General features: G+C 36.0%; 1 protein-coding gene across 1 annotated transcript in view; it reads left to right on the forward strand.

Moving 5' to 3' along the window:
* Positions 1–17,448, forward strand: part of PLCZ1 (phospholipase C zeta 1) — an 84,479-nt gene that overhangs the window by 38,065 nt on the left and 28,966 nt on the right. The window contains exons 5-7 of the mRNA XM_007944440.2: positions 451–600; positions 3,911–4,159; positions 6,048–6,204. Of these exons, the coding sequence (XP_007942631.1) occupies positions 451–600; positions 3,911–4,159; positions 6,048–6,204 (556 nt within the window). The remainder of the gene's footprint in view (positions 1–450; positions 601–3,910; positions 4,160–6,047; positions 6,205–17,448) is intronic.

The raw sequence follows: 17,448 nt of genomic DNA on the forward strand, positions 1-17,448 counted from the left end.
TTCAACTATTGCACTTTCAAGACAAAATATGTTGATAATAAATCAACATGTATGTGTATTTAAAAAATACCATTTAGAATTTTACTCTTTGACAATTTGCTTTTCTTCATAGGACTATACCACAGTTAACTTTCTATAGCAGTTTTTTAGCTCTCTTATTTAATGGGTTTATATTATGCCTTTATATGGCTATGCCATAATTTATTTAAACTGGCTACTTGAGTGTTTTCCTATACTGCTAGTACAAATAGTAGTAGTTTTCTTTTTAATACAGATTTAATGGTCTCTGCTTTTTCAAACTCAAAAGTATTTGCAGTTTAAAGAATACTTATTTTGTAAAAGCGCTGACCATTAGAAGTAAGTTTTAAAGCAAATTAAGTGCTTATACTATTTGCAATCAAATTATTTAGAAGTTCTGATCAATAACCTTAGTAATGGTTAATTTTTTAGACATCTGACTACCCAGTGGTGCTTTCTTTAGAAAATCACTGCTCCCCTGCTCAACAAGAAGTGATGGCAGATAATATGCAGGCAATTTTGGGAGATACTCTGCTTTCTGATATGCTTGATGATTTTCCAGATAAACTACCATCACCAGAGGTAACATTTTGTCTGATAAGCTCAATTTAAGGAAAAAAAAAAAGTTACTGTTATATTGGCCCATAAAATTAGTGAGAGATAAATGAAAATGCCTAGTTTTCATTATTTATGAAAATATATGTTGCAATGTGTCTCTGGGTAGTACAAATGGCTAATGTACTTGGCTGCTAACTGTTGAATATTGGAAGCTTGAGTCCACCCATAGTCACTTCTAAGAAAGTCCTGGTGATCTACTGCCAAAAAGTCAGCCATTGGAATCCCTATGGAGCACAATTCTTCTCTGACACGCATGGGGTCATCATGATTTGAAATCAGTTTTACAACAACAGATTTTTATTTTTATTTGCTAAAAAACTATATAGAGATATATGCAAAACCCTACATTTTTATTGTGCATCATACCATTTGGGTCCAAAGTTTCAAGTCAATTAATATTAGGAATTTAGCCTAATGTTTCATAAACATTATGTTTCATACACAAAAGGGTAAGATAAAGGCCAAAGATCTATGCTGTAAAAGGACTATGTGATGTGACATGACGTGCTGTGCTGTCGAGTTGGACCTGACTCATAGCGACCCCTCCTTGGGTTACCAAGCGATATCACTATGGAAGTAGATTGCCCAACCTTCCTTCCAAGGAGTGCCTTAGGCACTAGGCTACCAGAGCTCCTAAACTAATTCCCTATCATCTGAGTAAATGATTCTCTTTCTGCCTTGTGCCTTTTTCACAGTTCCCCTGTTTCTGCTGGTCTCTTTCTCTCTTTCTTCATTTGAGTATATTCAAGTATTTGATTTAAAAAATATCTGATGTATTTTCAAGTATCTGTTGAAGATCAAAGACTACAGCTTTAAGTATGGATTATACCTCAAAATAAAGAAAACAAAATCCTTACAACTGGACCAAAAAGCAACATCATGATAAATAGAGAAAAAGTGAAGTTGTTAGAGATGTCATCTTACTTGGATTCACAATCAATGCCCATGGAAGCAGCAGTCAAGAAATCAGATGATGTATTGCACTGGGAAAATCTGCTGCAAAAGACCACTTTAAAGTGTTAAAGAGCAAAGATGTCACTTTGAAGGCTAAGGTGTGCCTGATCCAAGTCATGGTATTTTCAGCCTTCTCATACGCATATGAAAGCTGAACAATGAATAAGGAAGACCAAAAAAGAATTGATGCAATTTAATTTTGGTGTTGGTAAAGAATACTGAAAATACCATGGATTACCAGAAGAATAAACAAAACTGTCTTGGAGAAAGTGCAACTGGAATGCTCTGAAAAGCATGAATGACCAGAGTTAGTCTCTCCTACTTTGGTCATGTTGTCAGAAGGGACCATTCCCTGGAGAAGGATATCATTCTTGGTAAAGTAGACCGTCAGTAAAAAAATAGGAAGAGCCTCAATGAGATAAATTAACATAGTGGCTGTGATGATGGGCTCCAGCATAGCAAATATTGTGAGGTTGGCGCAGGACCGGGCAGTGTTTCATTGTGTTGTATATAGGGTTGCTGTGAGTCAGAGCTGACTCCAGGACACCTAACAACAACAATAGCAACAAGTATTTGACTTAAAAATGTACTCTACTTTCCTCTCCAGCTACTTCTTTATTTTGTTCTTCCCTCTAAAAACTTAAATTTCCATTTCTTCATCTCCTCACAACCTGCTAAGTCAGGCTTCCTCTTCTACCTGCTCTACAGTAACAACTCTTATCCAAGACATTCATATCGACGAATCTTAATAAACCTATTTCAGTCTTCATATGATGTTCCTCTCAGTAACATTCAGTACTGTGGACATCTCCATCCTTTCCTTGAAACACTTTCTTCTATAACATAACAATCTTTAGGCATTCCTCATTTCTCTCTGGCCACTCCTTAGTTTCCTTTGCCAGCCCATTCTCTCTTACCTCAAATTTTACCAGGTGATAAATGAACATTTTGAGCTTTTACATAATAGTACTGTCTAACAAATAATAGTTTAGATTTGACACATCATCATTTTGGTAATCTAGAAATATTTTTGTAATTGAATTTTTTAATATCTTCCTTTATTATTTTATTGAAATTAGTGAAAAATGTAAAAATGAAAGTGTTGGGACATTAATAACACTTAATAAGTAAGAAGTATAGGACTCATGGTTTAATGGAGACAGATAAAAAAAAATTATTTGGTAAATGGGAAAACTCATAAGAATGTTCACAGTCCAACCATAGCCTCTACTAATCTGAGACCATAAGAACTAGCTGGTGCCAGGCTACTACTACTAACCTCTCTGATCAGGATCACAATAGAAGATCCTGAACAGAGTAGGAGGGAAAAAATTAAGAGGAAAATTCAAAATTATAAAAAAGATCAGACTTACTTAGTCTGATCAAGACTGGTGGAACCACTGAGACTACGATCCTTAGATTCCTTCAGGCTTGGAGGATAGAGAAAGAATATTCACAGTCCAAATGTGTTCAACTGTGACATAAAAGAATTATTAAAGATCTATCTAAAATGCTGAAAACATATCGTCAAAGATGAAGTCTAGGAGCCATGGTTTAATTGGAGAAATTATAATAATTTTTAGCTTTCTGGCAATAGACTCTCTCTTTCTATTATATTTCAGTCAATTATTAGCATTCATATATTTAGCTTTGATTAATGTTTTCATAGCATTCATATATTTAGCTTTGATTAATGTTTTCATCAAAGTAGAGACAAACTCACCTTCTCATACTATGCTCAGTTTTCGGTGTCACAAAGAATCCCCTGGAGAATTGTTAAGGTGATATAGTTCCAGCCCCCACAACTCAAGATTCTGATTCTCTAATTTTGAAGTAGATTTAGATATTTTTCCCTTTAATATATAACCCAGGTGATAGTTTTCAAGTATGTCGCTGCAGAGCAACATTGGGGTCATGGTTAATAAGAGAAGGTCTAAGATGATGGAGTTGAGTGGATACCTGAGGAAGACAAGAAGGAAGGAAAAATCAAAACTCCTTGAAGAAAGGAATTTTGCTTCATAGTCTAGATTTTAGGATTGTATGTAGAACTGCAGGCACTTGGCATTACAGTAAGTCTCAGTCACAGTAGGCTTATTTTTGGTGAATTTTTGTCAATACTAAAATATCACTGTTTTCTGTTAGGGCATGAATGAAAGGTATGGAGAAAAATATGTTTTTAACCTTGTTAAGGATATTATATAAGTTAATGTTGCAGGCTAATTGAAAATGTGAAACAATTTTCATGACTCTTATTATATAAGTTTTCCTGTAAGTGTGTAAAAGTGTGTAATATTCACTGTCTTTCAAATCTTCTCTGTAGGCATTACGATTCAAAATATTGGTCAAAAACAAGAAAATAGGAACCTTAAAGGAAACCCGTGAGAGGAGAGGTTCTGATAAGCATGGCCAGGTAGAGGAATTTGAAGAAGATGTTGATCAAGATGATGAGGAAGATGCAACATCTGATGATGTTTTATTAAAAGACTATCAAGAAAAGGAAATAGAGGCCAAAAAGAAAAAGCAAGAAAAGGAAGCAGAATCAGGTCGATTACTACTTTTCAAAAAAAAGGTGAAATATTGCTTTGTGAAAATCTTACAAGTGATTGAAAATATTCTAATTTTCTTCTTATTGTTGGAGAATTAAAATTTTTTGAGGGAATTTTTTTCCCCTTATGACAGCTGTAGTCAATTATTTAAAATTCACTTTGAAAAAACTAGCATTACAGAAGATATTTTAAAAGTTATCCCTTTCCCATGTTAGTTGCTTTTTAAATTTTTAACTTTATAGTAAGCAAATAATATATCCTCTTATGTACTAGGCATTGTGCAGTATACAAAAGATATAGAAGAAAACCATAATGTGTCTACCCTCAAGATCATACTGGGAGAGATTTACAAGGAAATCCATGTTTATAAAATATAAAATTATTGTTATTGTTAGAAGCCATTGAGTAGGCCCTGACTCATAGTGATTTTATGTATAACAGAACATAACATACTAATATATAGTATTATGGGTATAAAATCACAGTGACAAAAGAAGGTGCATTAGGTTTCACATGACACAAAACCAATCCAGCTGGTTTAAGTAAACTGGGAATTATTTGACCCACATGAAAGAAAAGTTGAAGGAAAGGGATTCTATTTCAGGTATGACTGACTCAGTGTAGTATCTCATGCAAAGTCACTAGAACTTTCTCTAGCTTATGGTCCCACTTTCTTTGTACTGGTGACAAGATTGTTTCAAAAGCTTCAGTTGTATATCCTTTCATGTTAAAACCCAGTAGAATGCCATCAGACTTAACACGTTTTTATTGTACATTGGCTATCAATCAGTATGTGCACATTTCTGCAACAATTACTGTTGCTGGGGGAATACAAAGCTTTGATTAGCTAGGTTCAATCTGCAGGATCCATCCCTAAGCATGTGGACTGAATATAAACAAGAAGTAATTCCCTAAAACAAAATTTGGGAAGTGGTTAAAAAGTGTGTAGATTTGCTGGGCTGCAAAAGAGCAGATGTCTACAATATAAAAGAAACTATTCCAAAATATTACATAAGAATGGAAATATACTTACTCATGACTAAAATTCTTATATTTGTGTAATTCAAAAGGATAAACTGTGATCTTTTGGAAAAAGGAAATAGCAATAATTGCCATCTTCAATTCTTAAAATGTTACTTTTAGATTTAGACTCTCTCATATTAACATCAAATATTATACTCATACAAAACAATTACAATGAGTATGTGAACCCCAGCCTCCATGACCCTGAGACCAGAAGAACTAGATACTACCTCTCTACCACTGCTGACCACTCTGAAAGGGATCATAATAAGAGGCCCTGGATAGAGTGGGAGAAAAATGTGGGAAAAACTAAAAAAAAAAAAAAAAGAATAGGCTTGCTTGTCTAAGATACACTGGTGAAACCCCTAACACTATGCCTTTTAGATATCGTTAAGGCCTGGGACTGAATGTACCCCCCTGAAGCTCAAATTTTAGCCAAATTACAGATAGGCCTATAAGGTGAACAATAACACCAGAGAGGTATGCATTCATTAGAATGATCAACCACATGAGATCAAAAGTACACTATTTGCCCAGGGATAGAGCTCAGAAGGCAGGAAGGGATAGGAAAGAAAGATGAAGGTAAACACAGGGAAGAAGTGAGAAGACTGCTATTACCTTATGGGGACTACAGAAAATGTTACAAAACAAAATATGTATGAATTGTTGAATGGAAAACCAAATTGCTCTGTAAACTTTCACCCAAATGATAGTTTAAAAAAAAAAAAAAAAGAATAAAAAATCACAATGAATTGATCCAAATAGTTTTGAGGGGATAATTTTATGAAAAGACTAAACACATTGCCTTGAAAACATAGTTTCTTTATTGGAATTTTTTTTTTCAAGTGATTAGTGCCAAAATATGAAATTACTGTACTATATTTTTAGACCTCGAAGATGAAAATAGCTCTGGCTCTATCAGATCTTGTCATTTATACTAAAGCTGAGAAGTTCAAAAGCTTTGAACACGCAAGAATGTATCAGCAATTTAATGAAAATAATTCTATTGGGGAGACAGAAGCCCGAAAACTTTCAAAGCTGAGAGGTAAATTCTTATGATTCAAATAGATGACATTTTTAAACAAGTTATATTCACTACTAGGGTGTTAAGATTGTTCATTGATATTTATCTCATACATTTTAAATATATTTGACATAATTTTTAAAGGGCTTATATGCCTCAGGTTATATTAAGTTTTAGTTCAAAGAACTTAGCCATTAGTTAATTTCTTTAAGCCATGAAGTTTTGATTGAGGATGCAGTGTGAAGACTTTGTTGGAATTGTGGTGAGTGGGACAGCAGTCAAAGACCAGACTCTAGGGGTAGGAAGAGCCAAAACAAAAAGAAACCAGCTATTGAGTGATTCTGACTCATGGTGATGCCATGTGTACCATAAGAGAACTGTGCTCCATAGGGTTTTCAGTGGCTGATTTATCAGGAGTATGTAGGCAGGTCTTTCTTCTGAGGACCCTCTGGGTGGACTTGAACCTTTGATTGTTTCATTAGCTGTGAATTAGTTAACAGTTTGTACCACATAACACCTAAAATTGAGATTGCAAGAATTGAGATAACAAAGTTTTGTGGTAGTGACTGTAAAGACATGGTAAACTTTATGGATTCATCAGGCCTCCAAAGAGGTAGGGTTAGTTAGTCTTATTGTTATGTGCTGTTGAATCGATTCTGACCCATAGAGACCCCTGTGACAGAGTAAAGCTGCCTTATAGGGTTTTCTAAGGATCTCTGGTGGTGCAGTGACTAAGTGCTTGGCTGCTAACTGGAAGGTCAGGTTCTAACCCAGAAGCCACTCTTTGCAAGAAAGAAGTGACAGTCTGCTTCTATAAAGATTATGCCCTTGGAAGTCCTTTGGGACAGTTCTAGTCTGTCCTATAAGGTTGCTATGAGTTGGAGTGACTCTACGGCAACAGGTTTGTTTTCTGTGTTTTTTTTTTTTTTTTTTTACTCTTTATGGGAGCAGAGTGACAGGTCTTTCTCCTACAGAGCCACTTAGTTGTTTGAACTGCCAACTTTTCTGTTACCAACAAAGTGTTTAACTTCTGCATCATCTAAGAATCTCAACGAAGCCCATATAGTATAGACCCCAAAAGAAAGTCATCAAAATATATCATAATCAGACTTTCCAAAATCAAAGACAAAGAATCTCCAGAGCAGCTCAGGAAAAAAATGAAATATTACCCACAAAGGACAGCAAATAAAACTAAGCTCTGATTTCTCAGCAGACACCATGCACATAAGAAGGCAATAAGATGACATACATAAAACCATGAAAGGAAAAAAAAAAAAATAATAACACCCAAGAATTATATATCCAGTAAAACTGTCCTTCAAATATGATAGTGAAATGAGGACATTTCCAAATGAACAGAAATTGAAGAAATTTGTGAAAACAAGACCAATTTTACAAGAAATGCTAAAGGGATTCCTTCAGACAAAAAACCAACCACAGAAGACAACAATCTAAGATTAATATCCATTAACCAACACAGAAAAAGAATTCTCAAAATTAAAATAAGCTTTCAAGACTGCAATTGAGAACCAGAGTGTCAATCTATAAACAACAACTACAAAGCAAATAGAGGAAATAAATGGTATAATTACAGAAGTTCCAAATGGAAAGGAAGTCAGGAAGATATTAATATAGAACAGATTGTTCCAAACTTAACAACAACAAACTCATTGTCACTGAATCAATTCTGATTCATAGCCATTGAGTTTCCAAGACTGTAAATCTTTACAGAAGCAGACCACCCCATCATTCTTCCACAGAGCAGCTGGTGGGTTTCAACAACCAAGTTTTATTTAGCAGCCAAATGCTATCACCACTACATCACCAGAGCTCCTTGTTCCAAACTTAGGAAGATAAAAATTTACTACAGGGTAAGCACAAGAAAATTAATAAGCTTTCTAACCAAAATAAGAAAAAAGAAAATCACGAGGACTAGCAAACACAACATCAACAATAATGAGATAAAGGAAAAGAAAATATGAAAACCAAATGAACTCAGCACAGAAAAATATTGGGATAAAGAAACTATTAATTAAAAAAAACAAAAGAATTACAGCACTCAATTCATACTTATCAGTAATTACACTGAATGTGAATAGATTAAATATACCAGTCAAAAGAAAGAGTAGCAGAATGGATAAGAAAAGAAGACCCATCAATATGCTGCCTACAAGATACTCACCTTAGACACAAAGATAAAAATAAATGAAAAATCAAAGAAGGGAAAAAATATATCAAGCAAATGACAACCAAAAAAGAGCAAGGACAGCAATATTAATTTCTGATAAAATAGACTTCAGTGTGAGAACCAGCAAAGGGGAAAGGCATTATAGGATGATAAAAGGGTCAATTGACCAAGAAGACATAACCATAACTATGCACCCAATTAAAGAGCTCCAAAATGCATAAAGCAAGCTTTATCTGTATTCAAAGGAGAAAAGACAATTTTACAATAGTAGTAGGGGACTTTGGAGTTGGAAAGCCAAAACTGAAGAACATGCTCAGCATTTCTCAAGCTGAAAGAACTGAAGAGGAAATTTAACCCTCAAGTTACAATCTTGAAAGATTCTATGGGCAATATATTGAATGATGCAGGAAACATCAAAAGAAGATGGAAGAAATACACAAAGCACTGTACCAAAAAGAACTGGTTGATGTTCATTCATTTCAGGAGGTGACATATGATCAAGAACCAATAGTATTGAAGGAAGAAGTTGAAGCTGCACTGAGGGAAGTGGTGACAAACAAGACTCTAAGAATTGACGGAATATCTATTTAGATGTTTCAACAAAAGGATGCCCCACTAGAGGCCCTCTCTTGGCTATGCCAGGAGATTTGGAAGACAACTACCTAGACAACTGACTGGAAAAGATCCATATTTGTACCCAAATTGAATCAGTGACAATGAGTTTGTGGTGTTAAGTTTGGATCAATCTGTTCTATATTAATATCTTCCTGACTTCCTTTCCATTTGGAACTTCTATAATTATACCAGAAAGGTGAACTATATGAAGAAGAACATGGCATCAGGATTGGAGAAAGGCTCATTAACAACCTGTGTTATGTAGAATGTGGCAACTATTGAACAATATCATTAATGTCTCACGTGCACTATGCCACCAGAGCTCCTAAGTAAAATCTTACTGAAGATTATTCAAAAATGGTTACAACACTATTCTAACAGAGAATTTCCAGAAATGCAAGCTAGATTCAGAAGAGAACATGGAACAAGGGAGATCATTGTTGATGTCAGATGGACCTTGGCTCAAAGCAAAGAATACCAGAAAGATGTTTACTTGTGTTTGATTTACTATGCAAAGGCATTTGATTGTGTGTATCATAACAAATTATGGATAACACTTAGAAAAATGGGAATTCCAGATTGCTTAACTGTGTTCATGAGGAACTTGCACATAGACGAGGAGGCTGTCATTCTAACAGAACAAGGGGACACTGCATGGATTAAAATCAAGAAGGGAGTGCATTAGGGTTTTATCCTTTCACCATACTTATTCAATCTGTATGCTGAACAAATATCTGAGAAGCTGGACTATATGAAGAAGAACATGGCATCAGGATTGGAGAAAGGCTCATTAACAACCTGCGTTATGTAGATGACAACTTTGGTCGCTGAAAGCGAGGATGACTTGAAACATTTACTCATGAAGATTGAATGCTACAGTCTGCAGTATAGATTACACCCCAATATAAAGAAAACAAAAATGTTCACAATGGGACCAATAAGCAGCATCATGATAAATGGAGAAAAGATTGAAGTTATCAAAGACATCATATTACTTGCTTCTACAATCAACATCAATGGAAGCAACAGTCAAGATAATCAGATGTCATGTAGCATTGGACAAGTCAACTGCGAAGGAACTGTTTCAAGTGCTGAGGAGCAAAGATGTCTCGTTGAGGACTAAGTTGCAACCTGACACAAGCCATGATATTTTCAACCACCTCATGTGCATGTGAGAACTGGACACTGAAAAAGGAAGACCGAAGAAGAGTTGATGTTTTTGAGTTGTGGTGCTGGCGGAGAATGCTGAAGGTACCATGGACTGCTCAAAGAACTAACAAATCTGTCCTGGAGGAAGTGCAACCAATATGTTCCTTGGAAGCAAGAATGGCCAGACTTTGTCTCACTTACTTTGGTCATGTTGTCAGAAGGGACCATTCCCTGGAGAAGGATATCATGCTTGGGAAAGTGGAGGGACAATGAAAAGGGCAAAGACCCTCAACAAGATGGATTGACACAGTGGCTGCAACGATAGTGTCAAATATAGCAAAGACTGTGGGGCTGGCACAAGGCTGGGCAGTGTTTTATTCTGCTGTACATGAGGTTGCTATGAGTCAGAGACATCTCAATGGCACCTAACAACAGTAATAGGAGACTTTAACACACCAATTTTGATGAAGGACAGAACAACTGGATAGAAACTCAACAAAGACACAGAATATCTCAACAACATAAGCAACCAACTTAACCTTATAAACATACAGAACACTCCACCTAATGAAAAGGCAATACACATTCTTTTCCAGTGCACATGGATCATTGTCCAGAATAGACCATATGTTAGTCCAGAAAATAAGCCCCAATAAATTTAAAAACTTTGAAATACTATAAAGTATCTTCTGAGATCATGTCATAAAATTAGAAATCAGTAATAGAAAGACCAGGGTGTGGAGGGGTCAAATACATTGAAACTGAATAAAACACTGCTCAAGAACTACTAGGTAACAGAAGAAATAAATTGTGAAATAAAAACATTCCTAGAAACAAATGAAAATGAAACTACGATGTATCAAAACATTTGGAACATAGGGAAACGAGTACTCGGAGGTCAATTTACAAGCAATAAATGCACCCTTCAAACAAGAAGAAAGATCCAAAGTCAATGGCTTAATCCAACATACCTAAAAGTTAGAAAAAAACAACAAAAGAAGCCTATGGTTTCTAGAAGAAAGGAATTAATAAAAATCAGAGCAGAAATAAAGCAGAAAACAACAGAAAAAACCAACAAGACTAGAAGCTGGTTATTTGAAAAGATTAGCAAAATGGACAAACCACTGGCAAATTTAACTAAGGAAAAGAGAAGATGCAAATAAAACAAACAATAAATAAAATCAGTGATATCACAACAGAACCAACTGAAATAAAAATAACAACAAGATACTATGAAGAATAGTACTCTAACAAATTAGAAAACCTAGAAGAAATTGGCAAATTTCTAGAAGCACATGACTGACCTAAAGTGACAAAAACTGAGGTAGAAAATTTGAACTGACTCACATCAAAAGAAGAAACTAAACAGGTCTCAAAAAAAAAAAAAAACCCTCCGTATAAAAAAAAAGTCCTGGCCCAAATGGCTTCACTGGAGAATTATAACAAATATTCAGAGAAGATTGACACCTATCTTACTCAAACTATTCCAGAAAATAGGATAGGGTGGAATACTCTCAAGTTAATTCTATGAAGCAAGCATAACCCTAATAACAAAGCCAGGCAAAGACACCACTAAAAAGGAACACTGTACACTTTCACAAATATATTCTTTAATGAATATAGACACAAAACTCTTCAATGAAATCCTAGCCAATAGAATCCAAAACTATATCAAAATAGTAATAATAATAATATACCATGATCAAGTGGGATCATAGTAGGTATACAAGGATGGCTCAACTTTAGAAAAACAATACATACAATCCATCACAAAAATAAAACAAAGGAAAAGAACCATGTGATCATATTATGTGATGAAGAAAAGACATTTGATAAAATCCAACACTAATTCTTGATAAAAGCTCTCAGCAATATCGGAACAGAAGATAAATCACTCAACATTATAAGGATATATATATATATATGTATGTATGTATAACCATCAACCAACATTATTCCCAATGCAGAGAGACTGAAATCATTCCCCTTGAGAGCAAGAATAAAAAAAGGATACCCTCTACCACCACTTCTATTAAACATTATATTAGAAGTCCTACTCAGGGTAATAAGCTAAGAAGGAGAAATAAAATGCATCCAAATAGGCAAAGAAGAAATAAAACTATATAGTGTCTAAGGCAGGAGCTGTGGTAGTGAAGTGCCTAAGGCACTTGACTGCTAACCAGAAGGCTGGTGGTTCAAACCCACAAGCCACTCCTGGGAAGGAAGGTTCAGCAATCTACTTCTATAGTGATACCTCCTTGGAAACCCAAGGAGGGGTCGCTATGAGTCAGATCTTATTCTATGGCAGTGCGTTTGGTTTGGTTTGGGTATTTGTAGATCACTTGATCCTATGCATAAAAAACCCAGAAACTCATCAAGAAAACAACAGGAACTAATTGAAAATTCAGTAAAGTGGCAAAGCACAAGACCAACATACAAAAATAAATGGAATTCCTCTACAAGAAAGAGATCTCTGAAAAGGAAATAAGGAAACCAATACAATTTACATTAGGTACCAAAAATATAAAATACTTATGGATAAATCTTAGCAAGGACACAAAAGACCTATAAAAAGAAAGCTACAGAACACTACTACAAGAAACTTTGAGACCTACATAAATGGAAGAACTTGCTATGCTTATGGGTAGGAAGACAGAACATTGTGACAATGTTAATACTACCCCGAAAAAATCCATAGACTCAAAGCAATCCTGATCTAGAGTCCATCACCATTTAAGGACATGGAAAAAACAATCACTAATTTTATATGGCAAGGGAAGATACCTTGGATAAGCAAAGCACTACTGAAGAAGAAGAACGAAGTAGGGGGTCTCACACTCCCAGATCTCAAAATCTTCTCTACAGCCAAAGTAGTCAAAACAGCCTGGTATTGGTACAATGATATACACATGTTGTTGTTATGTGCCGTTGAGCCGAACCCAACTCATAGTGACCCCTTCTTGGGTTTCTGAGGCAGTATCACTATGGACGTAGATTGCCCAACCTTCCTTCCAAGGAGTGGCTGGTGGGTTTGAACCACCAGCCTTCTGGTTAGCAGTCAAGTGACTTAGGCACTATGCTACCAGAGCTACACATAGATGATAGAAACAGAATTGAGAGTCCAGAAATTGATCCATACACCTATAGACAGCTGATTTTTGACAAAGGGCCAAAACCCATTAAATGGGGAAGAGATAGTCTCTTCAACAAATGGAGTTGTCAAACTGGACACCCATTTGCAGAAAAATGAAACCCCATATACAAAACAAACTCAAGATGGATCAAAGACTTATATGTAAAACCAAAAAAGTATATAGTTTATCAAAGATAAAATAGGGACAAAGTTAGGGGCTCTTGTTTATGGCATAAATAGATTACAAAATAAAAAATGCACAAACAGCAGAAGATAAACTAGATGACTGGGACCTTCTAAAAATTAAATTATTACGTGCATCCAAAAGACTTCTCCAAAAGAGTAAAAAGAGAACCTACAGATTGGGAAAAAATACTTGGCAAAAAAATACCCAACATGGGACTTATCTCTAAAATTTGTAGAAAACTTCAACACTTTAACAGCAAAAAGACAAATAATACAATTTAAAAATGGGCAGAGGATATGAGGAGACAGTTCACCATAGAAAATATTTAGGCAGCCAACAAATACATAAAGAAATACTTGTGATCATTGGTCATTAAACCAAAAACCAAACTCACTGCTGTCAAGTCAGATCCAACTCATAGTGATCTCTCCTTGGGTTTCCAAAGTAGTGTCACCATGGAAGTAGATTGTCCCATGTTCCTTCCAAGGAGCAGCTGGGTTTGAACTGCCAGTCTTCTGGTTAGCAGTCAAGTGTCTTAGGCACTATGCCACCAAAGCTCCTTCAGTTTGTATACTGAACAAATAATCCAAGAAGCTGGACTATAAGAAGAAGGCAGTATCAGAATTGGAGAAAAATTCATTGTCAACCTGTGATATGCAGATGGCACAGCCTCGCTTGCTGAAAGTGAAAAAGACTTGAAGCACTTACTGACGAAGATCAAAGACTACAGCTTTCAGTATGGATTGCACTTCAATATAAAGAAAACAAAAATCCTTACAACAGGACCAATAAGTAACATCTTGATAAATGGAGAAAAGATCAAAGTTGCCAAAGATTTCATTTTATTTGGTTCCACAATCAATGCTTATGGAAGTAGCGGTCAAGAAATCAAACTACATATTGCATTGGGTAAATCTGCTACAAAGATACTCTTTAAACTGTTAAAGGGCAAAACTATTACTTTGAAGACTAAGGTATGCCTGACATAAGCCATGGTATTTTCAATAGCCTCATATGCATGTGAGGCCTTGGCAATGAAAAAGGAAGACTGAAGAAGAATTGATGCATTTGAATTATGGTGTTGCCAAAGAATATTGAACGTACCATGGACTGCTATAAGAATGACCAATTCTGTTTTGGAAACAATAGAGTTGAAATGTTCCTTAGAAGCAAGATTGACCAGACTTCATCTCTCATACTTTGGTCATTATTTTCTTATAACAGAAATACCACAATATTTATTCTTTTATAGTTTAGGAGGATTGTTGTTGTCAGGTGCCATCAAGTTATCTCTGACTCATAGCAACCCCACACACAACAGAACGAAACACTGCCCAGGCCTATGCCAGCCTCATGATCCTTGCTATACCTGAGCCCATCATTACAGCCACTGTGTCAATCCATCGCATTGAGGGCCTTCCCCTTCTTCACTGACCTTCCACTTTACCAAGCTTGATACCACTCTCCAGGGAATGTTCCTTGTAACAAAATGACAAAAGTATGTGAGATGGAGTCTGGCCATTCTTGCTTCAAGGGACCATTCTGGCTGCACTTCTTCCAGCACAGACCTGTTAGTCTTTTTAGCAGTGCATGGTACTATTAGCATTCTTCTCCAACACTACAACTCAAAAGCATCAACTCTTTTTCAGTCTTCCTTATTCATTGTCCAGCTCTCACATGCAGAAAAGGTTACTGAAAACACCATGGATTGAATTAGGAACACCTTAGTCTTCGTGAAGATATCTTTGCTCTTCAGCACTTGAAAGAGATCTTTTGCAGCCAATTTGCCCAATGCAATATGTCATCTGATGTTTTGACTGCTGCTTGCATTTCTGTTGATTGTAGAACCAAGTAATATGAAGTCCTTGACAACTTCAATCTTTTCTTCATCCATCATGAATCTGTTTATTGGACCAGTTATGAGTATTTTTTTTTTCTTTATATTGAGGTGTAATCCATACTGCAGACTCTAGTTTTTAATCTTTATCAGTAAGTGCCTCAAGTCATCCTCACTTTCAGCAAGCAATGTTGTGTCATCTGCATATTACAGGTGGTTAGTTAGTCTTCCTCTAGTCCTGATGCCACATTCTTCTTCATATAATGTACCTTCTTGGATTATTTGCTCAGCATACAAATTGAATAAGTACGGTAAAAGGTTACAACTGTGATGCACCTCCTTCCTGATTTTAAACCATGCAGTATTCCAGTGTTCTATTTGAACAACAGCCTCCTGATCCATGTACAGATTCCTCATGAATACAATAAAGTGTTTTGGAATTCCCATTCTTCCCAATGTTATCCATAATTTGTTATGATCCACAAAACCAAATGATCTTGTATAAGCAATAAAAGATAAGTAAACATCTTTCTGTTATTCTTTACTTTCAGCTAAGATCCATCGGACATCAGCAATGATATCCCTCATTCTACATCCTCTTCTGAATCCAGTTTGGATTTCTAGAAGCTCTGTCAGTATACTGCTAGAACTGATTTTGAATTCTCTTCAGTGATATTTTACTTGCTTGTAATACTAATGATATTGCTCAATAATTTCCACATTCTGTGGGATCACCTTTCTTTGGAATGAGTACAAATGTGGATCTCTTCCAGTCAGTTGGCCAGGTAGCCATCTTCCAAATCTCTTGGTATAGCTGAGTGAATGCCTCCAGCACAGCATCCATTTTTTGAAACATCTCATTGGGTATTCTGTCAATTCCTGGAGCCGTGTTCTTCGCAAATTCTTTCAGTACACCCTCGACTTCTTTCTTCAATATCATTGGTTCTTGATTATATGCCACCTCCTGAAATGAATGAAGATCTACCAGTTCTTTTTGGTACAGTGACTTTGTGTATTCCTTCCATCTTATCTTACTTTTCCTACATCTTTCAATATTTTGCCTGTAGAATCTATCAATATTGAGATTCGAGTCTCAATTTTTTTCTTCAGTTCTTTCAGCTTGAGAAATGCCAAATGTGTTCCTCCCTTTTGGTTTTCTAACTCAAGATCTTTGCACATTTCGTTATAATAGTTGGCTTTGTTTTTTTGAGCTGCTCTTTGAAATCTTCTGTTTGCTCTTTTATCTTGTCGATTCTTCCATTTGCTTTAGCTAATCTCTGCTCAAGGGCAATTTTCACAGTCTCTTCTGACATCCATTTTGGTCTGTTCTTGTTTTCTTGCCTTTTAATGACTTCTTGCTTTCTTCATGGATGTTGTTCTTGATGTCATCCCACAATTCCTCTGGTTTCAGTCATTGGTGTTCAGCTGATGAAATCTATTCCTTCAGTGGTCTCTAAATTCAGGAGGGATATTTTCAAGGTCATATTTTGGCTCTTGTGGACTTGTTTTAATTGTCTTCAACTTCAATTTGAACTTGCTTATGAGTAGTTGATGGTCTGATAAGACACATGCTGTTAGGCACAGCAGAAGGAAACACTGCCCAGCCCTGTGCCAGCCTCATGATTCTTGCTATATCTGAGCCCATCATGACACATGCTGTTATGCACAGCTCTTGGCCTTGTTTTGGCTGAGGATATTGAGCTTCTTCATCACCTCTTGTCACAGATGTAATCAACCTGATTCCTGTGTATTCCATCAGGTGAAGTCCACTTGTATAGTTTAGGAGACTAGAAGTCCAAATTCAGAGTGACAACTTGAGCAACTGGGTGGAGATCTCTCAATCTTGGGCTTGGCTCTGCCTTCCAGGCATACTGGGGCAAGGTGGTGGGTTCTCCAGACTCACACAGCTGCTGGCTGCTGGGGCTTGTGAATCCAATATTAGCAGGTAAAATGTAACAATCTCAAGATTGACAGTCAACACAACAGGCCACTGGTTCAAGTCCAGGAACTGGAGATGATGAATGAGCCAAATAAACTATCCTTTCCATATATATACTGGGGGTGACTGGGCAAGATGGTGGACTAGGCAGAAAGACTGCACAGACCCTCTTCAACAAAGAAAAGGGAAACCAATTAACACAGACACAGAAGATAAT

This window comes from Orycteropus afer, unplaced genomic scaffold, assembly GCF_000298275.1.
Source record: "Orycteropus afer afer isolate SDZICR_OR568_19922 unplaced genomic scaffold, OryAfe1.0 scaffold00126, whole genome shotgun sequence".
NCBI lineage: Eukaryota > Metazoa > Chordata > Mammalia > Tubulidentata > Orycteropodidae > Orycteropus > Orycteropus afer.